This window comes from Pleurodeles waltl, chromosome 9, assembly GCF_031143425.1.
Source record: "Pleurodeles waltl isolate 20211129_DDA chromosome 9, aPleWal1.hap1.20221129, whole genome shotgun sequence".
NCBI classification, from domain to species: Eukaryota; Metazoa; Chordata; class Amphibia; order Caudata; family Salamandridae; genus Pleurodeles; species Pleurodeles waltl.
Genome location: NC_090448.1, coordinates 171513715 through 171538865, shown reverse-complemented (window position 1 = coordinate 171538865; position 25151 = coordinate 171513715). Strand labels below are relative to the sequence as shown.

At 51.0% G+C, this 25151-nt stretch overlaps 1 protein-coding gene across 1 annotated transcript in view; it reads left to right on the top strand.

Moving 5' to 3' along the window:
• SNTN (sentan, cilia apical structure protein) overlaps positions 1-2347 on the top strand; it is a 106858-nt gene extending 104511 nt beyond the window's left edge. The window contains exon 4 of the mRNA XM_069206518.1: positions 1932-2347. Coding sequence (XP_069062619.1) covers positions 1932-2090 — 159 coding nt within the window. The 3' untranslated portion in view covers positions 2091-2347. The remainder of the gene's footprint in view (positions 1-1931) is intronic.
• The last annotated feature ends 22804 nt before the right edge of the window (positions 2348-25151 follow it).

The following is a 25151-nucleotide window of genomic DNA, read 5'->3' as shown; positions in this document are numbered from 1 at the left end:
CCTCAATAATATCGCTGGTGCCCATATGCAGTGTAGTGTATAGTGAGGGTAGTGTTCTTCCAGATGTAAGGAAGGATTAATGGACATCACAACACCTAGATCTGAATGATCGTATCTTCATTGCAGTCAAAGCTGTTTTTGGTGACTGACAGACATGCCATGGGGAAGAGAGGCTATCCTAGTGTTTTGATGGGGAAAGAATGCTAGCTCAATTTACTACATATGCTAGTATGGTAGGAATGTCCTCTAGGGATGCCACAGTAGCAGTTGGATGGAAAATGGTAATTATCCTAGAAACAATATTGTACAACTCTGTATGACAAAATCATCAACAGACTTTGATTAGATTTTGTAGGTGAGATCAGGTGAGATCATTTAATAATCTCAAAATGAAAGATGTATGAGTTGGAAATGGAATGAAATTGTTCACAATCCTTCATGAGGAGTTCTCCCTAGGCAACTTGCAACAGCTTAGATGCCTCTGACTGATACATTCATTTTACAAGTATGCTGACTAGCTCCCTGATATACAAGACTCCTCCCAATTGAAACATCAGGTATTACTAATATCAGTTTTATAAAGGCAATTTCTGCTATATTTGAAACACTTGTTGATGATGCATCTGGTACACTAGTTATGCTATGACATAATGGTTAAGCTCATGTAGGACAATTGGCCACAGTTAAATGTGATGCAGCAAGATTTGATCATAGGATTGTGGCTATCCAATCTTATTTCAGCAACAAAACATTACACAATTGTGAGGTAGTCATATGCCCACTAAAATAGATACCTGAGGCCATATTACGCAGGGTCCTGGGGTGCAGTAGGCTTGTGTGTCCGCTTTGTGTGCCCTCAGAGCACTGTGGAATTACAAAAAGGGCTGCAGATGCTTGTGCGGCCCCTTCTGTAAATCTGATAGCACATAGCACTGCTGCTCATGTAGTGCCAGCACTATCATGAGAGGGTTTTCCCTCACTTGCATGGGGGCGTGGAAAGGTATGCCATAATGCATACAGGGACAGTGCACCCATTGTATAATACGTGCCCTGGTGTACAGATACTGAACTCATGTATGATGGTAGAGAAGGTGGCTTTTGCCAGCCATGGATGCCCAAGCAAATATTTTGGGTGGTGTGTTGTCACCTCACACAGACATAAGGGGATTTTAGATCACATGTGCACCTTGGTATATTACAGTGGGCTCTGTAATCAATGTTTGGAATGTTTGATATGGTAATCATGGCGTTTTTTTTAATGTTCTTGCACGTATAAGTTGGAAAATGTATACATTTCATAGACATGGTTCACTTTGGACATACACTAATATTATTTGATATGGGTGGGTTTGCATCTGATCATTATATTTATTAATATGAAAAATTAAAAAGTATTAAAAAAATAAAAAGATATAGTGAACATTATTTACCTGATGTAGTCAAAAATATAAAAAATATTAGTACCCCCCTCCAGGAATAATCAGCTTTAAAGGTCACAGGCTATAACAATCATTCATAGCCCCAAACACCATTATTTTAAATCTGAAAATGATCATTGGCCTCCAGGCCCGCCGCCCCCTTGATACTTTTCTACTTAGCACAGTTTCCTTGCCTTATCAGCTCCTGATGTCAACAGTGTGCCTGTTCATACAATGTAGGTCTACGATACTCGTCAATAACATCACAAACTCAATCCCTAGGTGTGTTTACTTGTTAAATTGCCATTAGCGATTGCAAATAATTTAAGGAGTACTCATTTTAGCAGACTATTTACTTCTGTCACGTGATCTATTGTAAATCTAGATAGTCAGATTTCACCTGCAATTTATATTAAATATTTATTCAAACAGAAATAGGTTGAACATGTGAGCTATAAACGTAACACAAATGAATACATGACAAAAAATGGAATAACATTCCTCTTTTTACAGGGGCAAGAAGAAAAACCCAAATACAAGGAGTTAATGGCAAACCTCAAAGAAGACAAAGACAACAGGATAGATTTCGAAGACTTCATGATAATTTTACTCAGTTTTACTCTTTTATCTGAACTGTTTTATGATCTTAAAAAGGTGAAAAATACTAAATGAGTTCTTGCAGAAATTGCATAGGTATATGTTCATGTGTGAAATGTCCTATGATTTTCTGCCTTCCGGAAAGTAAACATGGTGACCTTTGTCGAACAACAGGACAGAATGTTTTCCATTATGTACTAGTTTAAAACTAAACAATTTATGAGAAGCTGCAACTTCCTGAGTATATTTTCAGCAAATTTGTGGTGTCGATTTAAGAGCACAATTGTGGTTCATGATTTGCCAAGAATACCAAATCACAGTTTATGAATTGTAAAGTCATATGTACCCAGGGGCATAACGGACAACTCTGCAACCCTGTGGTGAGGGGTGGGGTGGGGTGTGGTGGTGCAGTCTTCTATACATAAAGCTTGTCAGCTCAGGTGTATGGGTATTGCCAGGGGCCCCCTCACCATTCCTTGCAGGGGAGCCTCCTAAGGTTTCCTTACGCTACTATTTGTGCCATGCTTCTCTATTACCAGTTTGCAATTCTTTAGGATTATAGAGGAGGGTAAAAAAAATCCCCTCCGCCTGCGGAACTTGTGGAGTCTTACCCACTCCTTTTTCCGCTTGGAGCACAAAGTTCTGTCAAAACACTGCCATCCGTCACACGGCAACATATTTTCTTGTGAGCAGCTCCCCAACATTAGGTTGGTGAGCAAGAATTTGCTTCCCCTAGTGCAATTTTCAGGCACTAGAATACCTCCCAGCAAGAAAGCTGTAGCTCGAGTAGAAAATGTACTTGAGCAGCAGAAAGAAGAAGCGCCCTCTGGCGCAGTTCACGCTGGTTTCAGCTCCCAGCTCTAAACATCTGCGCAAGCCATACCCTAATTCTGCCCGCTCACTGAACTCTGCTGAATCTTGTGGAGTTTTTATGTAACTCCGCTCAATTCCGCAGATTGAAACTCTTCTAGTGCCGTACACCTCTATAGGATTCTTCCTTAGTATGATTTGCTAGGTTTCGATATTGGAACTCACTGGTCTCAAATTGCAAGTTGGTTTGAAAGAGACTGATCAAACCAGGCAATCTTTCTCATGTAGCACATTGCTGGCCTAGAATGCTCAGAGAAAATGCATATCGGCCGATGAGAGCCATTACAAACATGGCAGGTCAGCGGTAGAAGGGGCTGCAGAGGTACGCCCAAGACTCCCATCAATAGCCTCGGGACCTGGCACCTGCCTACATGCGGAGTGAAAAGGCAGGCCCTGGACGGATCCAGTGAGATGCAGCCTGCTGGAAAAAACAGTGCCGTTGGTCACCCAAAAGTGAGGAGATAGATGGACACTTCCTGTGGCAATTCTTGGTGTCATTGTCGAGGCCCCCACCATGATGGGGGAAACTTGGCCGTCAGGCGGTATGCTATGTGGGGCTGCCCCCTACCTCCATGGCCTGATAGACATCTGCAGCAAGAGCCCAAAACTGGTGGGGCTCGACCACACTATTACTGGAGTGTGCGGCTGGTGAACCGATTGGGGCAGGATGCCTGGGACCGGACCAGGAGCCGGACATGACTGCTCATGCTGCCCTGACACGCAGAGGGACAGGGGGGCTGTGGGCAGACTGTACCCCTGGTAGAGGAGTTTGAGGGTGTGTGACCATGCCAAGGAGATTGGGCCCTAAACTGCCCCCTGCAAAGCTGTCAATTGGAGACCTGTGTCCACCCTGTGGGAACTCTTGTTGCTGCTCGTGCCTCCTTCAGGCTTTGGAGGACTGGCAGGCTTCGACCTCTCACTGCCATTTCTGTGTTGATTGGGCCGTGTTGAGGGGCCCTTCTGGGGAGCTACATCATTGGGAAGCCCAAATTAGAAAAATTTGCAATCTACCCCCAAGATGAGAACAACTGGCCTGGATGAGTCTGCCCCAGCTCTGTGCCCCTTGGACACACCATTGCAGTCTAGTGACATTGCCCGTATTCTCACAGCCATAGAGGACTTCTGCACGGCCCTGGAGCACATAATGGACATGATAGCCAAAGATTTTAATATTTTGAGGGACAACCAAAAAAAGCTGAAAGAGAAAAACATACAATGGACACAACCCTTGTTGAACTTGTGCTACAGTCGAAAGCTATATGTACAACCAATACATTTAAATCTTCTGGAAGACATGTTTAAGGATGCTGAGGACAGGACATGGTGTAATTGCCTCTGTATCCATGTGCCTGCCAGAAAAAACAGAAGGCTCCAGTGCCATGACCCTCGCTTAGGGCTATTTTTTTTTTTTCCCTAGGGCCTTCCTCCCAAGTACGCTGTGAAGCATGCCCTCTGAGTGTACTCATCGGGTCCTGCTCCTTCTGAAAGACCCCTGAGGTCCATTGTGATAAAGCTCAATATCTTCTCCACATACCAGGACAGTGGTGTCATTAATGGTGGATAACTCCAAGGTAATGCTACTTCTCTGTCTTTTCCAAGGCAGTTCAATGCCAGAGGGATTCCTTTTTGGCTAAGAGATGATTTAGAGAAGTTGTCCTGAAGTATGCTCTACTTTTCCCAGCGAAGCTCAAAGTAATGGAAAACCAAGAGCCTCACTGGGCTGACCAGTTCCTGGTAGATTCTGGAGACAGGAGGGGGCTTCGGACTCTTATTGATGATCATGGCAGCAGGTGGGATCTCGCCAGGCCAGAAGGAGGAGGGTAGAGATTCGTTGGATGATCTCCACACCACAGAAAATCAGAGATGACAGAACCTTGAGGTGGCTGCAGAGGTGGCATTCCAGACCAAATGACCTTTACTGTGGTCCCGAGATTCAGGATGTGAGTGGTATGTCTTGCAGCAGAGTGAAATTTCCATCATTCTACCCATGAGACCCAGCAGAGAGCAGGTAAACTGGAATACGATCATCTCTGTGAACCCCTGCTATGCTGACTATGGCACCTGGGGTCTCAGTTCTCTTTCAACCAGGTGTCTGGACTTTTGGCCCATTTTACACCCCCCTGGGGATAACCTGAGACATAAATGATGTGGACCATTATACCATATTACATACACTATGTATGCAAGGGCTGCAGCCATATGGCTAAAATAGAACATTCCCTTTCACGTGCAGGAAGAGTACATAGACCAGCAGGGACGGTTTATATTACTAAGAGGATGATTAGATGATTCACTACTCGTATTAGGCAGTATTTATGCACAAAATATCTTTCAGACAGCCTTCTTGGCATCCCTCTAACAGTGGGAGGAAACTTTAACTCCGTATATAATATTGTGGAACATCAATCATATCCCCGACTACCTTGTGTTCCTCCTTTTCATAATGACAAGGCTAACTGGATGTGGGTATATGATTGGGTTTTAACAGACTACCGAATGGTTCGGAATCCTATCATGAAAGAATACTCCTTCTATTCTCCCCATATAGACTGCCTGCTCCATTAGACTGTATTTTCATCCATACCATGGACCATACGTAGTCAAAACGCTCTAAGATCTGCCCTGGAGGTCACGTTTCGATGGCGTGAGTGCTGACCCCAATCCCCAGCTGGAAACTTCAGCCAAAATGGCTGGAAGATCCGATGATCCATGATGCCCTGTGAGGCACTATCAAGGACTACTTTAGATTAAATGAAGGTATGGCCTCCTCACTTGTGATTTAAAGTGGTGATCAGGGGCCCCTGTCTATGCACCACTATAGGACTCCCGGGAGTACTGTTTGCGGCACTTAGGAACCCGGAGGCCTCCTTGTTATCCCTTGTGTGAGGAGGCAACACACAACCCTATCACTGAGCCAAGTCTCCAGGAAGAATGAAAACATCACTCTGCCCTGTTGGAAAGAATTTGATGTTTGGATTATAACTCCTACCCAGAGCGTACACATGCAGAGGGAGATAGGGCGGGTCACCTCTTGGAGTTGTTAATTAGACCCTGACAACCTCCCTCACCAGTACTTTCCATGAGGACAGAGGAAGGACATGAGGTCAACATGCAGGCAATACAGCCTTTTATCACTATTATCAGGCACTCCACTACCACATCCACATAGACATGGAGGTAATAGTCTCTTTCCTGGAAAATAGGCAATTTCAGACAATGCCTGAGTATGTACTGGAGAGCCTCACAGCCCTAACCACTGAACAGGACAACAAGGAAGCAATCCAACAATTACCAATCGGCAAGTCACTGGATTCTGATGGCCTCCTGGTAGAGTTCTACACTGGCTTTGCCACACAATTAGTCCCCTGGCTTACAAAACTGTATGAAGCAGCCTTGGATACTAGTAGATTCCCTGACATGGCCAATGAGGAAATAGTGATATTGCTTCGAAAGCTGGGAGAACCGACAGCTGCACAGTCTATCTGCCGCCCAATCTTCCTTCTAAATAAAGACTTCAAAATCCTGATTCTGGCACTGGGACTCTTCCTAGCCTTTCACTCACTGATCCATAGTGACCAGAACTGGTTCACCCCAGAAAGCAGCACATCCTTGAACATATGGAGGTTGTATCAAATGGCTCCTGAGGAGTTGCCGTGATCAGCATGCTTGGCCAGCGGCCTCCAACAAGCTTTTGAAACCCTTTGGTGGCCGTCACTGTTCCAAACCCTAAGGCAATTTGGAAAATAGCACCTCATGTTTACACAGTTCAAAGACCTGTATGAGGTACTTATAGCCAGGGCAAAGACTGGGCAATATATGTTGGTTTCATATAAAATCTCAAGAGGTATGAGACAGGGCTGCCCTCTTTCTCCTTTACTACTAACACTCGCCATCGAACCCCTGGCTATGTGGCTGAGGCTTGACAGCCTGACTTTAGGATTACAGCTGGAAAACTGTCAAGCACTAACCTGTTCGTCCCATGGAGACACAATGTTGACCAAGCTGCTTGATCCCAATTCTACCTAAATGTTGGGTGCCCCCCACTTAAATACACACGATCGGCACCACAATGTCCCGGGGGAAAGGAGATGGATGGGAAAAGGAGAGAGACACTGGAGTCGCAGGGCTGGATCTAGATGCCTGGTGATGGTTCTTGAAGAGCTTGTCTTTCCTATGATAATTTACACATCAGTCAAATAACTAATATCTCATAACCCTTGTATGCTCTAATGTTAAACTATGATGTGCAAAATAGATGTACCTTGATGGCTCTCCTTCTCTCTATGCATTTTCAGAAACAATGTGGACTACCTTTAATTAAACAAGAGCCTTGAACCTCCTATACTGTCTATAACTACTCCCACTGTGATCCTGGATTAGTCCCTCATCACCTCAGTTAAGGCCACCTAGATGTTCCTTCACATTCAGTGGATATCTAGCGTGTTACACCTTGAGATTTCCGAAGATGCTGACTCACTCGACTCATAGACATTTACATAGGCAACAACAATTAGAACAAACTCTCAGGGAATTAGATTCTCCAGATATTCATAGGTTAATCATTGTACTGTGCTAGTATTGCGAGGAGCGGAATTCGATGTTTAAATCACACTGAAAACATAAGGTTAATATCAAGGATTACGGTTCATGTTGTATTACTATGAAAACATAGGATTTAACTATTGCGTTCAACTTCATGAACAACTGGCTTATCACTGTTACATCACAGAGTAATTTTGAGCATGGCAAAGATAAGCTTCAAATTTGTTTAAGCGCCAAACACAGAATGTTCCTCATGACCAGCAACAATTTGAAATAATGCAAATGTCACTTTGAACTTAGTGATGATAATGGTATTCACAGTGCATCGTATTGCTAACAACAATAGTAATGCCACATTAAACTCAGCGACAATAAACGTATTCACAGTCTATCGTTTTCATAATAATTGTTCAATAGAAACTCCTTTCTGTGGTACAATGCAAGTAACTACAATAAGAGTTTTAGCATGACTAGTGGTGAACATCCCAATGACCTTAAAACCCAAAGATGTGCCCTTTTAGGTGCATCGCATCCAGGAGCATTCTCTTATCAAGTTTGAAGATAGCAAGTATCAAGTTTTAGCAACAACTGCTCGCAAAGCACACGCAGCGCGTTACCCCCTTTTCAAGGTTTAATTCCCTCTGTCTCTTCTTCTTCCAAGATGCTGGATAGAACAGAATGTGAGGATCAAAAGCTGAGGAGCTGAGATTCCTTCTCTGCAGCCGGTGACCTTTACAGCAAGCAATTCATTCAGGTCAGGTGTCGTTTAAATACCTGCTGCATCCAGCCACACCCAGTCTGAGTCATAGGAAGGCACACCCAATCTGAGTCACAGAGATGCTGGAGGATTGTGCAACATGTGTTCCTAAACAAACATTGGTCTCTAACAAGCATTAGTTCCAACAAGCATTGGTCTCTGCAAACAAGCAGTGGTCTCTGTAAACAAGCAGTGGTCCTTGCAAAGGCAAATGATCAACTTAGTAGTTTTTTACTGGGGCATATTCGGGTTTGCAGACCCAACAGTACACCCCTCCCAATTGGTTTTGGTTTGTCAAGTATTGATGGTGGAACTGACAAACCAATCGGGGAGCATGTACGTGTCCTGCCGGTTCCCATGAATGATCTTCCGGCCTAAAACCTTTCCAGTCCAATAAATAATAAAGTTTGTTAAGAGTCTAGAATGACCCTGACCTCATACTCCGGTTGATTATCTACTAGGATTGGAAGAGATATTTTTGGGCAATGCATAGAGTATGCTACCAGTTTTAATAAGGAGACGTGGAACACTGGATGAATTGGTAGAGAAGTGGGAAGTTCTAGTTTCACTGCCACCTCGCTAATCCTTTTGATTATAGTGAAAGAACCCACAAACCTTGGATGAAACTTTTGTGCACCTTTCAAATTTAAGTGTTTAGTTGATAACCTTTTGTCCTTCTTCATATTTTGGTACCTGATTTCTTATTTTGTCTACATATATTTTGTAAGTTTGCTTTGCTAATTTTAGATTGTCTAGCGCATTTTTTTGAATGTCGCTCAATTGTTGTAAAACGTCTTGTACCGCAGGAGTGGTTAACTGGGGTACTGCACTCAATTCCAACACTGGAGGGTGATATCCATAAGTGCAGTCAAAAGGTGAATATTCAGTGGATACATAGATTACATTGTTATACACAAATTTGGCTTCCCACAAGCACTCAGCCCAATCCACTTCTGAGCCTAGGAAATAACAATGTAAATATTTTCCATACACCAGTTAACTCTTTCGGTTGTCCATCTGATTCTGGATGATGACTTGATGCAGGTAGACATCCATATCCAATTCCTGGCAAATACATTTCCAAAATTTGGAGACAAATTGTGTACCTCAGTCAGACACGACTACTGAAGGAAGACCATGTAAAATGACTATTTATTGTAGGAATACATGGGCTAATTGTATAGCCGAGGGTAAGGCTTTTAGAGGACTATGTGTGCCACCTTGGTCAAATGATCTACCACAACTAGAACGGTGGTAAATCCAGCTTGAGATTTTGGTAATTCTACTACGAAGTCTAAAGATACCATGTCCCACGGTGCAGGTGGTATAGATAAGGGTTGCAAAAGACCTGTGGGCATAAGTCATACAATTTCCTATAAAGGTCTTTGTATCTTTGGATATGGATGCCCACCAAAAATGCTGTTGAAGGATTTCTAGAGTATTTTTTTCCCCTGGGTGACCAGCAAGTTTACTGACATGACACCACTCATATGCTTTGCATTTTAGTGTTTTTGTGGGTAGGTATAACTTTTGTGCTACATACTTTAATTCCCCACGGCTAGTAATGTCAGTAGTGTGGTATTGAAGAGTTTCTATGGCTACTGTACTTTCTTGCTCTTGTTGCACTTCTTGCAAGAAGTCTGAATCAAGGTTAGTGGCCCCAACTATCTTGTCTGATGAAATGATAAAGGGTGGTTCTTCTGCTTGTTCTGTAATGGTGTGAGCTAGTCTAGAAAGTGTGCCATCTTTTCCATTCTTACAACCTGGTTGGAACTGGACAAGGAGGTCGTAGTCATAAAAAATGTTGGACCATCTCTACTGTCAAATAGACAAAGCACGTGCGGACTTAAGGAGTTGTAAGTTTCTGTGATCTGTTAAAATGGTGACGGTGTTTAAACCCCCTAAACATAATGGTGGTCATTACAACCCTGGCGGACGGTGTTAAAGCAGCAGTAAGACCGCCAACAGGCCGGCGGAAAAAGTTTGGAAATTACGAACGTGGCGGAAACCGCCAACAAAGACAGCCACTTTAACACTCCGACCGCCACGGCAGTACAAACAAACAGCTCGGCGGTCACCGCCAACAGACAGGCGGAGAACAATGTACCGCCCACACTATTATGACAGGCCAATCCGCCACCTTTTCCAGGGCGGATTCACTGCGGATAAAAACACAGCAGAAACAGGAATTTCGAAGGGAAAACGCTCACCTCTACACACTCCACAAGGAAGGAGGACACCAAATTCTCCCTGCGATAATCTTCTTGCTCCTGTACCAGGAGCACCAACGCCGGCAGTGAAGACCACGGTGAGTACTGCACCTACGACACAGGAGGGAGGAGGGAAAAAACAGGGACACGCAGCACGCAGCACGCAGCACGCAACACCCCCACCCTCACCCACTACAACACACACACTAATACATATCTATACATTATAGTTACACCCCCGAACCCCCAAGGAAGAATGCAAAGACAAAAGGAAATGAGTGTAACTATTGTAATATATAAAAATTCAGTTAGCAAAAATATACATATATACACTATTATTAACAAAATATACACCTAGAATAGTAGTCAAGGTATTGCACTATTCACAGTCCGTGGACCACTGGGCCCAAAATTCATGGGTGAGGCCCACACACGATACCAGATCAAAACAGAGAGAACACTGCAGGGGCATCAGATAGAAATACAACAGGCACCTCAGGGGGAAAGTAAGGGGGGCACCTCAGCCGGATGAGTGCACAACGCCAGATCCATGAGGGGGCTCAATGCCCATTGATGTATCCTGGGGAGTGCAAAGCCAGTCTCTCAAGTCTCACAAGTGGGTGGGTTGCCCACTGCTGCATCCGTGGGAGTGCAAAGCCACAGTCTCTCAAGTCCTTTCAGTGGGTGGTTTGCCCACTGCTTTATCCTGGGGAGTGCAAAGCCACAGTCTCTCAAGTCTCTACAGTGGGTGGTTTGCCACTGCTTTATCCTGGGGAGTGCAAAGCCACAGTCTCTCAAGTCTTTTCAGTGGGTGGTTTGCCCACTGCTTTATCCTGGGGAGTGCAAAGCCACAGTCTCTCAAGTGGATAACAGTCTCCACTGGTTCTGGAGGGGCCTTTGTGCCCAGAGTGCTTCATCCTGCCAAGGACAGAGGTAGTGGATGTATCGCTCCACTGGTTCTGGAGGGGGCATGGTGCCCAGAGTGCTTCATCCTGCCAAGGACAGAGGTAGTGGATGACAGTCTCCACTGGTTCTGGAGGGGGACTGGTGCCCAGAGTGCTTCATCCTGGGAAGGACAGAGGTAGTGGATGACAGTCTCCACTGGTTCTGGAGGGGGACTGGTGCCCAGAGTGCTTCATCCTGGGAAGGACAGACGGAGTGGATGCATGTCTCCACTGGTTCTGGAGGGGGACTGGTGCCCAGAGTGCTTCATCCTGGGAAGGACAGACGGAGTGGATGCATGTCTCCACTGGTTCTGGAGGGGGACTGGTGCCCAGAGTGCATCACTCACCCCGTGACGGTCCCTGTTGCGTCAGTGCCCCTGCCACTCATGGGCTAGCGGTGCTCGAGTTGGCGTGCTTGCCCTGTTCAGCAGTGCTTGAGTTGGCGGTCCTTACCCTGTTCAGCGGTGCTTGCCCTGTTCAGCGGTGCTTGAATTGGCAGTGCTTGCCCTCTTCAGCGGTGCTTGAGTTGGCGGTCCTTGCCCTGTTCAGCGGTGCTTGAGTTGGCGGTGCTTGCCCTGTTCAGCGGTGCTTGAGTTGGCGGTGCTTGCCCTGTTCAGTGGTGCTTGAGTTGGCGGTGCTTACCTTGTTCAGCGGTGCTTGAGTTGGCGGTCCTTGCCCTGTTCAGCGGTGCTTGAGTTGGCGGTGCTTGCCCTGTTCAGCGGTGCTTGAGTTGGCGGTCCTTTCCCTGTTCAGCGGTGCTTGAGTTGGCGGTGCTTGCCCTGTTCAGCGGTGCTTGAGTTGGCGGCCCTTGCCCTGTTCAGAGGTGCTTGAGTTGGCGGTGCTTGCCCTGTTCAGCGGTGCTTGAGTTGGCGGTCCTTGCCCTGTTCAGTGGTGCTTGCCCTGTTCAGCGGTGCTTGAGTTGGCAATGCTTGCCCTGTTCAGCGGTGCTTGCCCTGTTCAGCGGTGCTTGAGTTGGCGGCCCTTGCCCTGTTCAGCAGTGCTTGAGTTGGCGGTCCTTCATTGCCCAGCTGTGCTGGGGCTGGCGGTCCTTCATTGGTCAGCTTGGCTGTGGCTAGCGGGGCCCTCCTGAACAGCTGGGCTGTGGCTGGCGGGGCCCTCCTGGGCAGCGACGATGGGGCTGGCGGTGGCCTCCTGGGCAGCGACGATGGGGCTGGCGGTGGCCTCCTGGGCAGCAACGATGGGGCTGGCGGGGCCCTCCTGGGCAGTGACGATGGGGCAGGTGAGGCCCTACTGGGCAGCGACGATGGGGCTAGCGGGGCCCTCCTGGGCAGCGGGGATGATGGCGGTCTTCTCCGCCGTGCTGCTCCTCCCAGACTTGCCGGGTTTCTTGTGGCCCTTCCCCACCTTGGGAGGAGTCACAGCTGAGTCCACACTCCCAACGGGACCCCTGGGAGCGGCTTGGGTGGCTGGAGTCTTCCCTATCTCCCGCCGGGCACTGGCCAACTTCTGGTGCTTCACAGGGGGGGGACTGGCTGTGCTGTGACTCCGTGACACACTGGCTGTCCTGGTGGCCGGTGCACTTCACATACCTGTGACAACAGGCACCACTGGTCCCGGAGATGTTGTGGCTGAGGTGCTAGTTCGGGACTTATGAGTTGGACGGGGGTGGGAAATAGGTCAAGGTTGGACAGGAAAAGTTGTTTGGACACACTGGGACGGGTAGCTGGAGGGGGTTTGGGAGTGGAGGAAGAGGTGGTGGTTGTAGGAGGTGTATGTTTTGTGGCTTTGGGTGCAGGTGCATGCGCTGGAGGCTGTCATGAGGTGGATGGCTGTTGGGTGGGTGTGTGCCTGTGTTTGTGTATCTTGGGAGGGGGCATCACAGACACACTGGGAGAGGACACAAGGGGCGTGTGTATTGTAGTGGGGGTGGTGACTGCACGTGAGCGGGGTGTGCTGGTCGGTGTGCTGGTGAGGGACGTAGTGGCTGTAGAGGTAGTGCATGCAGGTGTGAGTGTAGACGAGACTGGGAGGGAGGAGGGAGACGACAAGGAGGGGGACACAGTGGAGGCAGTGGATGTTGGTGTGTCTGCATGTGTGTGATGCTTGCGTGAGTGCCTGTGGGATGTGTGGTGCTTATGTTTGCCTGAGCTTCCCTTGCGTGGTGAGGTGTGTGCAGGCTGGTCTGATGGTGTGCTTGGGATAGGCAGAGGTACAGGGGATTGGGTCTGGGTGGAGGAAGTTGGAGGGGGAAGACTAGACACAGAGACAATGGCTGCCATCAGTGCTGAGGCCAGAGAATGACCAGAATGAATGCCCTCAAGGAATGCATTAGTTTGTTGCAACTGCCTTTCTACACCCTGGATGACATTTAAAATGGTAGCCTGCCCAACAGTGAGTGACCTGAGGAGGTCAATGGCCTCCTCACTGAGGGCAGCAGGGGTGACTATGGCAGGGCCTGAGGTGCCTGGGGCGAAGGTGATGCCCACCCTCCAGGGTGAGCGGGCACAGGGCGAAGGCTGAGGGGCTGCTGGGAGGGCAGTGCTGGTAGGGGGGTTGCGGCTGTACCTGTAGATGCAGCGGGCACAGATGTTGCCGCCACCACAAGGGAGCTCCCATCAGAGGACGAGTCTGTGTCGCTGGTTTCAGCTCCTGTCCCTGCCATTGTGCTCCCCTCGCCCTCCGTCCCACTGGTGAATTCTGAGTCCGTAGTGTGGCCCTCCATGGCCATGTGGAATGCAGCTCCCTCATGCTCCGGTGCCACTGCTCCTCCGCCTGATGATGCTAATGCACACAAGAAAAGGGAGACCACAAAAAAGGGGGGGAAACAGAAGAAAGACATGTTGAGTGCATGGATTATCGCTACTGTTGGCGGACAAGACAGACACAGAAGCCCCCTGCACTACGTCGCGCTCTTGGCCTCTACAGAGCAATTCATGGGAAATGGCCTACAAGGCTATGGACAACATCTGCACACATAGATGACACAGGTGCATGAATAGCTGTACTTGGCACTCTACAGAGGTGGGGTGGTGGGCCACAGGGCCATGCCTTACGGAGGGGCCTAGCCTACGGAACTCGCCCTGGCCTAGGGAAACCCACAGCCCTCCTCCCCCACCCAGACACCTCCACTGCGCGCAAAGACAGCTGAATGAGTGTACTCACCCCCTTGTGTCTGCTGTGATGCCCTCAAGCGCCCATCCAACTCCGGGTAGGCCACCGCCAGGATCCGGAACATCAGGGGGGTCATGGTTCGACAGGCACCCCTCCCACGTTGGGAGGCCATCCCCAGCTGAGCCTCCGCCGTCTTTTTGCTCCAGCGGCGAATGTCCTCCCATCTTTTCTGGCAGTGGGTGCTCCGTCAGTGGTGGACCCCCAGGGTCCGGACGTCCTTGGCGATGGCACGCCAAATATCCTTCTTCTGGTGGGCGCTGACCTAACTGATATGTGCAGGGGAAGAAGAGAAGTCATTACCAACTGTGCCGTCAAAGTGAGTGGCCCCCATTCCTACCCTTGCCATGTGGCACATGCACCCACCGTCTTTCATGCACGCAGAACTCTGCCCCCTTCCTTCTTACAACCAGCCCTCTCCACACAGGCATAGCCCATACAACATTCTCCCTGTGTACTTACCTGTTTGTCCGGAGGACGGTAGAGTAGCGTGTACTGGGGGAGGACCCCATTGACGAGCTTCTCCAACTCCTCCAATGTGAAGGCAGGGGCCCTTTCCCCAGACGCACAAGCCATTGTCTCTTCCAGACCGAGGTCACAGCAGCACTTGCAGTGGAGGTCCTCTCCTGTCAAAGATCAGGTATCGAGTGATTATACAGATGGAAATTTCAGTCACGTCGACGGCGGTCACGTCCGGGGCAGTGCGTACCATCACCGCCAGCGTACATCGTCATTGGCTCCTGGGACCCATAGGGTCCAATGTTAACCAATGCAGCATTGCGCCGCGGTCTTCGACCGCCTACCGCGACGCTGTACAATGCCAGCGCAGTTACCTCACATCCCATTGTCCCACTTTAGAGGTCAGGCAGCTGCCATTTCAGGGGCCCACATGGCCTAATTTCCACATGCGTCACACATACCTAGGCCTAGTCTCAACACACATAAAGGCCACATTTTGTGTATGATTGGTGTTCTGTGTAGACTGTGGGTACATACCTCTGAGTTGTTTGACTCAGTGCTTGCTGTTGTCCTTCATAGGCACCGTCCGCTGGGACATGTGAGGAGATGGCGGAATCCTCCGGTGTACCGACCGCTGGTGGACCTGTCGACAATGGAGGAAAGAAATTTGATCATCACCTACAGGTTTGACCGTGCCACAATCCAGGAACTGTGTACCCAGTTGGAGCCAGACCTGATGTCAGCAATCTGCCATCCCACAGGAATCCCCCCTCAAGTGCAGGTGCTATCAGTGCTCCATTTCCTTGGAAGTGGGTCTTTTCAAACAACTGTGGCCATGGCATCAGGGATGTCCCAGCCTATGTTTTCAAACGTATTGTCCAGAGTGTTGTCTGCCCTTCTGAAACACATGCGGAGCTACATCGTTTTCCCTAAGGTGGAGGATTTGCCTACAGTGAAAGGTGACTTCTATGCCCTTGGACATATCCCCAACATCATAGGTGCCATTGATGGGACCCATGTGGCTTTTGTCCCCCCCCCACAGGAGTGAACAGGTGTACAGAAACCGGAAGAGTTATCATTCCATGAATGTACAGATGGTATGTTTGGCAGACCAGTACATCTCCTTAGTGAATGCCATGTTCCCTGGCTCAGTGCATGATGCCTACATCCTGCGGAATAGCAGCATCCCTTATGTGATGGGTCAACTCCAGAGGCACTGTGTGTGGCTATTAGGTGACTCTGGTTACCCCAACCTGTCATGGCTATTGCCCCAGTGAGGAATCCCAGGACAAGGGCAGAGGAACGCTACAATGAGGCCCATGGGTGAACTAGGAGGGTGATCGAGCGGACCTTCGGCCTCCTGAAGGCCAGGTTCAGGTGTGTGCATATGACAGGTGGATCCCTATTCTACTCACCAAAGAAGGTGTGCCAGATCATCGTGGCCACCTGTATGCTTCACAACTTGGCTTTGCGACGATAGGTGCCTTTTCTGTAGGAGGATGGTCCAGATGGCGGTGTTGTGGCAGCTGTGGAGCCTGTGGACAGTGATGAGGATGAAGCAGAGGAAGAAGACATGCAGAACAGGGACTCAGTCATCCAGCAATATTTCCAGTGAAACACAGGTGAGAATACATTCCTGCCTACTACATGTACTTTTACACTTCTACCTCTATCCTGTCTGTCGTTTTCACCCAGTGGATGGTCACTGAGTTGTCATTTTCTCTTACGGTTTCACAGGTGTGGGTCCCAACGTGTCTCATCTGCTTAGATTCCTCATGGACTACAGCTGTGTGACATAGGTATGTTGACATTACTATTTCAAGAACATTTTGTCACTGTAATTGCTAATACACTATTTCAAAATCACAGACAGACTCCAGATCTTTTTGTGCTTTAGGTGTGTTTATTTAAATATAAAATATTGGAGGGGGAAGTTAAATGGTGAGGTGTGATGGCGGAGGAATTTCCATGGCAGAGTCCAGTCTATTAGTCTCACAGGTGCATTGCCCATATGGGCATAGGAAGTGGAGCTGGGTCAGTTTTAATATGGACAGGGTGACAACGTGGGACAGTGGGATGACAATCAGGGTGGTCTCATTTATTGGCGGGGGTCTTGGCATCATTCTCTGTCTTGTTCCTGGATCTCAGGGACCGTTTGCGGGGTGGTTCTCCCTCTGGAGGGGGTGGGGTGCTGGTTGTCCTGTGGCAGGGCGTCCTGTCCACTAGCACCGGCGGAGGTAGTGGGCAGTTCATCGTCCATGCTAGTGTCAGGGGCCCCTTGTAGTGCCACAGTGTCCCTCCTGGTGTTGAGTACTTCCTTCAGCACCCCTACGATGGTGCCCAGGGTGGAGCTGATGGTTCTGAGTTCCTCCCTGAAGCCCAAATAATGTTTCTCCTGCAGGCGCTGGGTCTCCTGAAACTTGGCCAGTACCATTGCCATCGTCTCCTGGGAGTGGTGGTATGCTCCCATGATGAAGGAGAGGGCCTCGTGGAGAGTGGGTTCCCTAGGCCTGTCCGCCCCCTGTCGCACAGCAGCCCTCCCAGTTCCCCTGTGTTCCTGGGCCTCCGTCCCCTGGACCGTGTGCCCACTGCCACTTCCCCCAGGTCGCTCTTGTTGTTGGGGTGGTGGGTTATCCTGGGTTCCCTGTAGTGGTGGACACACAGCTGATTGACGTGTCCTGGGGACGGAGGTATGGGCCTGCTGGGTGGGTGCTGTGCTGGTGTTTCCAGAGGGGGGACTGTGCCTGTGTGAGGGGAACCGACTGTCCCGAGGCCCACGATGGTCCGGGCTGGTCATCTAGATCCAGTTGGACAGAGGTGATGTCATCACTGTGGGCCTCTTCTGTGGGTGGAGTGGACATGTCTGGACCCTCCTGTCTGGTGACGTTGGGTAGTGGTCCTGCAGGGGTGGAAAGGCATGATTATTGCATCTGTGTGTGTCATGGTGTGCAATGGTGACCGTGTACCCCAGTGCTGGCATTCCCGTGTGTGAGCTTGTGTGATGATGGTTTAGGGGTGTATGGGAATGTGCAGTGGCCATGCTTTAGTGATGGGTGTCCATGCTTTGTTGTTGCATGCAGGGCTTGGTGTTGGGATGTGTGGTTTGTGATGTTAGTACATTTGTGAGGAGTTGGAGTGATAGGGGTGAGGGCGAGGGTGGGGGTATGTGCTGGCATGCAGGTAGGGTGGGGGATGTAATAGTTAAGATTTGACTTACCAGAGTCCATTCCTCCACCGACTCCTGCGAGGCCCTCAGGAGGCAGAATCGCCAAGACCTGCTCCTCCCATGTTGTTAGTTGTGGGTGAGGAGGTGGGGGTCCGCCGCCAGTCCGCTGAACCGCCTGGTGGTGTCTTGAGACCACGGAACGCACTTTCCCCCGTAGGTCGTTCCACCTCTTCCTGATGTCCTCCCGATTTCTTGGGTGTTGTCCCACTGCGTTGACCCTGTCGACTATTCTTCGCCATAGCTCCATCTTCCTTGCAATTGAGGTGTGCTGCACCTGTGCTCCAAATAGCTGTGGCTCTACCCGGATGATTTCCTCCACCATGACCCTGAGCTCCTCCTCCGAGAACCTGGGGTGTCTTTGCCGTGCCATGTGTGAGGTGGTGTGTGTGGTGATAAGTGTGGTGATATGTAGTGGTGTGTTGTGTGAGGTGCATAGAAGTTGTGTGGGTGATGGATGTTGTGTGCCTGTGGATGCTAGTTTGTTGATGGTGGTGTCTCTCTCTGGCCTTCGGTCGTGATTTGTGGTCGTAGGGGTTTGTGGGTGATGTGGGTGTGTGTTTTATATTGTATTGGGTGTGTGGGAGTGGTGTGTGTATGTGTATCAGGTGTGTGTATTTCAAATTGTCCAATGTGGTTGTGTTTGGTAAATGTGTGTGTATTTTGAGCGCGGCGGTGTGGACCGCCAATGGAATACCGCGGTTGAAAGACCGCCGCGTGGATTCGTGTGTCGTGATAGTGTGGGTGTATTTCTGTTGGCGTGACGGTGGAGGTTTTGTTTTCGCCAGTTTATCACTGACCTTTGGTGTGGCGGACTTGTGTGGGTGTCTGAATTTTGTCAGATTCCGAGGTTTAGGTTATAATAGCTGTGGCGGAATTCCGCTGCCGCAGGGATTGTTGGCGGTCTTCTGCACGGCGGTAAGCGGCTTTTACCGCCAATGTTGTAATGACCCCCAATGTCTCCATTCTTCAAAGGCCCGTTTTATTGCCAGTAATTCTCGGTCTACTACTGAGCAGTTAGTTTCAGCTGGGTTCAATTTGTGGGAGAAGTAAGCCACTGGATGGAGCTCGCCAGTTCCAGGGTCGTGTTGAGACAAGACACCGCCCCACACTACTTGAGAAGCATTTCTACCTCAAATGGTTGCATAGGATCCAGGTGTCGTAAAATGGGGGCGGTACTAAACTTGTCTTTTAGTTGATAAAAAGCCTTATCGGCCTTTTCTTCCCACTGAAACTTTATTCCTTTACAAAGTAACTTTGTGATAAGAGCTACAATGGTGGAAAAGTGATCAATAAAACATTTATAGAAGTTGGCAAACCCTAGGAAGCTTTGTACTTCTTTGACACTTTGTGGAGCCTTCTACTGACTGATGGCTTTAATCTTCCTAGGGTCTATTTATACCCCATTTAGAGCTAAGATATACCTAAAGAATTCTACTTCTTGAACATGGAAAATAAACTTTTCTAGTTTTGCGAAAAGATGATTTTGTTGCAAGGCTTGTAAAACGGCCTTGTCATGAGCCATGCAGATGCAGACATACCAACATCCACTGCCTCCACTGTGGCCGCCTCCTCCTCCTCTTCCACCTCCCTCCTATTAGCTTCTCCACTCACACCTGCATGCACTACATCCTCATCCACTTCCATCATCACTAGGACACATCTATTAGAGCATACACCTCACTGGCAGTCACAACTCCCATATCTATGCACACGTCCCCTGTGTCCTCTCCCACTGTGTCTGTGCCCCCTCCTCCACAACCGCAAGCACTCAGACACCCAATAGCCATCCACCTCACAACAGCATCCAGCCCATGCACATGCACCCAAACACTGCAGACAGACACCTCCTCCAACCACTTCCTCTTCCTCCACTCCCAAACCATCTCCCTCTTCCCGCCCCAATGTCTCTAAGAAGCTTTTCCTCTCCACCATTGACCTCTTCCTTAGCCCTTCCCCTGTCACTCCCGTCAGGTCACGGTGATGAAAACTGAGGCAAGCACCTCAGCCACCCAGTCCACAGGCACAGTAGTGTCCACAGCTACTTTAGGTGGGAAAGGATCCTGGGCACCAGGCAGCCACACGGAAAGGGTGCCTGCACCAAGTGCTGCAAGGAAGGACAAGGAGCCACCCCCAGCTGCTGCAAGGAAGGGCAAGGAGCCACCCCCAGCTGCTGCAAGGAAGGGCAAGGAGGCAGCACCAGCTGCTGGTAGGAAGGGCAAAGGGCCTTCACCAGTAGACAGAAAGGACACGAGGCCTGGTGCTGGGACTCAGTCAGAGCCCACACCACGAACCATGGTGGTGCAGCCATCCGAGGCTGGAGGGGATGCGCTGGAGCCTCCCCCCACCACTGCCAGCACCGCCACCAGCACCACCACCACCGCCACCACCACCACCAGCAGCAGCAGCATCAGTCGGCAGCTGTCCGAGGCTGCAGGGGTTGGGCTGGAGCCTCCCACAACCACTGCCAGCAATGCCACCAGCACCGCCACCAGCATCGCCACCGGCAGCAGCAACCCCAGTGGGCAGCCGTCCGAGGCTGCAGGGGATGGGTTGGAGCCACCCCCACCACTGCCAGCACCGCCAGCAGCAGCACCACCACTGCCACCACTGAACAGCCGTCACCACCGGTAGACAATGTGTAGTCGTACATCAATGGGCTGTTGTGCGGCCTGGCCCCTGCGAATCCTGTGGGTATGACACCCAGCTGAGAGACTGTGACCTTGCACTCCCCAAGATCTGTATCATTGGGCACAATACCCCTCCAGAACCAGTGGAGATGCTATCCACTCACCCCATCCTCCACAGGATGAGGCTCACTGGGCACGATGCCCCCTCCGGAACCGGTGGAAAAGCCTTCCACTCACCCCATCCTCCCCAGGATGAAGCTCACTGGGCACGATGCCCCCTCCCGAACCAGTGGATAAGCCTTCCACTCACCCCATCCTCCCCAGGATGAAGCTCACTGGGCACGATGCCCCCTCCAGAACCAGTGGAGGAGCCAACCACTTGAGAGACTGTGGCCTTGCACTCCCCAGGACCAAGGACAGGGCATGTTACCCCCTCCAGAGGCAGTGGGCAAGTCACCCACCTGAGAGACTGTGGCCTTAACTCCCTAGGACAGCGCACAGAGCATGTTTCCCCCTCCAGAGGCAGTGGCCAAGTCACTCACTTGAGAGACTGTGGCCTTGTACTCCCTAGGAACAAGCACAGGGCATTTTGCCCCCTCCAGAGCATGTGGAAAAGTCACCCACTTGAGAGACTGTGGCCTATCACTCCGCAGGACAGAGCAAAGGGCATGTTGCCCCCTCCAGAGCCGGTGGGTAAGTCACCCACTTGAGAGATTGTGGCCTTGCACTCCCCAGGACAGAGCACAGGGCATGTTGCCCCCTCCAGAGGCAGTGGACAATTCACCTACTTGAGAGACTGTGGTCTTGCACTCCCCAGGACCAAGCACAGGTCATGTTTCACCCTCCAGAGGCAGTGGGCAAGTCACCCCCTTGATAGACTGTGGCCTTGCACTCCCCAGGACCGAGCACAGGGCATGTTGCCCACTCCACAGGCAGTGGGCATGTCACCAACTTGAGAGACTGTGGCCTTGCACTCCCCAAGACCGAGCACAGAGCATATTGCCCCCTCAAGAGGCAGTGGGCAAGTCACCCACTTGAGAGACTGTGGCCTTGCACTCCCCAGGACCGTGCACAGGGCATGTTGCCCCCTCCAGAGCATGTGGGCAAATCAGCCACTTGGGAGACTGTGGCGTATCACTCCCCAGGACAGAGCACAGGGCATGTTGCCCCCTCCAGAGCATGTGGACAAGTCACCCACTTGAGAGACTGTGGCCTATCAATCCTCAGGACAGAGCACATGGCATATTGCCCCCTCCAGAGCATGTTTTGCAAATCACCCACTTGAGAGTCTATGGCCTATCACTCCCCCAGGACAGATCACAGGGCATGTTGTCCCCTCCAGAGCATGTGGGCAAGTCACCCACTTGAGAGAGCGTGGCCTTGCACTGCCCAGGACCAAGCACAGGACATGTTGCCCCTTCCAGAGTCAGTGGGTAAGTCACTCACTTGAGAGACTGTGGCCTTGCCCTCCCCAGGACCAAGCACAGGGCATGTTGCCCCCTTCAGAGCATGTGGGCAAGTCACCCACTTGAGAGACTGTGGCCTTGCACTCCCCAGGACAGAGCACAGGGCATGTTGCCTCCTCCAGAGCCGGTGGGCAAGTCACCCACTTGAGAGACTGTGGCCTTGCACTCCCCAGGACAGAGCACAGGTCATGTTGCACCCTCCAGAGGCAGTGGGCAAGTCACCCCCTTGAGAGACTGTGGCCTTGCACTCCCTAGGACTGAGCACAGGGCATGTTGCCCCCTCCAGAGGCAGTGGGCAAGTCACCCACTTGAGAGACTGTGGCCTTGCACTCCCCAAGACCAAGCACAGAGCATGTTGCCCCCTCAAGAGGCAGTGGGCAAGTCACCCACTTGAGAGACTGTGGCCTTGCACTCCCCAGGACTGAGCACAGGGCATGTTGCCCACTCCACAGGCAGTGGGCATGTCACCCACTTGAGAGACTGTGGCCCTGCACTCCCCAAGACCGAGCCCAGAGCATGTTGCCCCCTCAAGAGACAGTGGGCAAGTCACCCACTTGAGAGACTGTGGCCTTGCACTCCCCAGGACCGAGCAGAGGGCATGTTGCCCCCTCCAGAGCATGTGGGCAAATCACCCACTTGGGAGACTGTGGCCTACCACTCCCCAGGACAGAACACAGTGCATGTTGCCCCCTCCAGAGCATGTGGACAAGTCACCCACTTGAGAGACTGTGGCCTCTCAATCCTTAGGACAGAGCACATGGCACATTGCCCCCTCCAGAGCATGTGGGCAAATCACCCACTTGAGAGTCTGTGGCCTATCACTCCCCAGGACAGATCACAGGGCATGTTGCCCCCTCCAGAGCATGTGGACAAGTCACCCACTTGAGAGACTGTGGCCTCTCAATCCTTAGGACAGAGCACATGGCACATTGCCCCCTCAAGACCATGTGGGCAAGTCACCCACTTGAGAGACTGTGGCCTTGCACTGCCCAGGACCAAGCACAGGACATGTTGCCCCTTTCAAAGTCAGTGGGCAAGTCACTCACTTGAGAGACTGTGGCCTATCACTCCCCAGGACAGAGCACAGGGCATGTTGCCCCCTCAAGAGCATGTGGGCAAGTCAAACACTTGAGAGACTGTGGCCTTGCACTCCCCAGGACAGAGCACAGGGCATGTCGCCCCCTCCAGAGCCGGTGGGTAAGTCACCCACTTGAGAGATTGTGGCCTTGCACTCCCCAGGACAGAGCACAGGGCATGTTGCCCCCTCCAGATGCAGTGGACATTTCACCCACTTGAGAGACTGTGGCCTTGCACTCCCCAGGAACAAGCACAGGGCATGTTGCACCCTCCAGAGGCAGTGGGCAAGTCACCCCCTTGATAGACTGTGGCCTTGCACTCCCCAGGACCGAGCACAGGGCATGTTGTCCACTCCACAGGCAGTGGGCATGTCACCCACTTGAGAGACTGTGGCCCTGCACTCCCCAAGACCGAGCACAGAGCATGTTGCCCCCTCAAGAGGCAGTGGGCAAGTCACCCACTTGAGAGACTGTGGCCTTGCACTCCCCAGGACCGAGCAAAGGGCATGTTGCCCCCTCCAGAGCATGTGGGCAAATCAGCATCTTGGGAGACTGTGGCGTATCACTCCCCAGGACAGAGCACAGGACATGATGCCAATTCCAGAGTCAGTGGGTAAGTCACTCACTTGAGAGACTGTGGCCTTGCACTGCCCAGGACCAAGCACAGGGCATGTTGCCCCCTCCAGAGCATGTGGGCAAGTCACCCACTTGAGAGACTGTGGTCTTGCATTCCCCAGGACAGTGCACAGGGCATGTTGCCCCCTCCAGAGGCAGTAGGCAAGTCACCCACTTGAGAGACTTTGGCCTTGCCCTCCCCAGGACAGAGCACAGGGCATGTTGCCTCCTCCAGAGCCGGTGGGCAAGTCACCCACTTGACAGACTGTGGCCTTGCACTCCCCAGGACAGAGCACAGGGCATGTTGCACCCTCCAGAGGCAGTGGGCAAGTCACCCCCTTGAGAGACTGTGGCCTTGCACTCCCCAGGACTGAGCACAGGGCATGTTGCCCCCTCCAGAGGCAGTGGGCAAGTCACCCACTTGAGAGACTGTGGCCTTGCACTCCCCAAGACCGAGCACAGAGCATGTTGCCCCCTCAAGAGGCAGTGGGCAAGTCACCCACTTGAGAGACTGTGGCCTTGCACTCCCCAGGACCAAGCAAAGGGCATGGTGCCCCCTCCAGAGCATGTGGGCAAATCACTCACTTGGGAGACTGTGGCCTACCACTCCCCAGGACAGAACACAGTGCATGTTGCCCCCTCCAGAGCATGTGGACAAGTCACCCACTTGAGAGACTGTGGCCTCTCAATCCTTAGGACAGAGCACATGGCACATTGCCCCCTCCAGAGCATGTGGGCAAATCACCCACTTGAGAGTCTGTGGCCTATCACTCCCCAGGACAGAGCACAGATCATGTTGCCCCCTCAAGAGCATGTGGGCAAGTCAAACACTTGAGAGACTGTGGCTTGCACTCCCCAGGACAGAGCACAGGGCATGTTGCCCCCTCCAGAGCCGGTGGGTAAGTCACCCACTTGAGAGATTGTGGCCTTGCACTCCCCAGGACAGAGCACAGGGCATGTTGCCCCTCCAGATGCAGTGCACATTTCACCCACTTGAGAGACTGTGGCCTTGCATTCCCCAGGACCAAGCACAGGGCATGTTGCACCCTCCAGAGGCAGTGGGCAAGTCACCCCCTTGATAGACTGTGGCCTTGCACTCCCCAGGACTGAGCACAGGGCATGTTGCCCACTCCACAGACAGTGGGCATGTCACCCACTTGAGAGACTGTGGCCCTGCACTCCCCAAGACCGAGCCCAGAGCATGTTGCCCCCTCA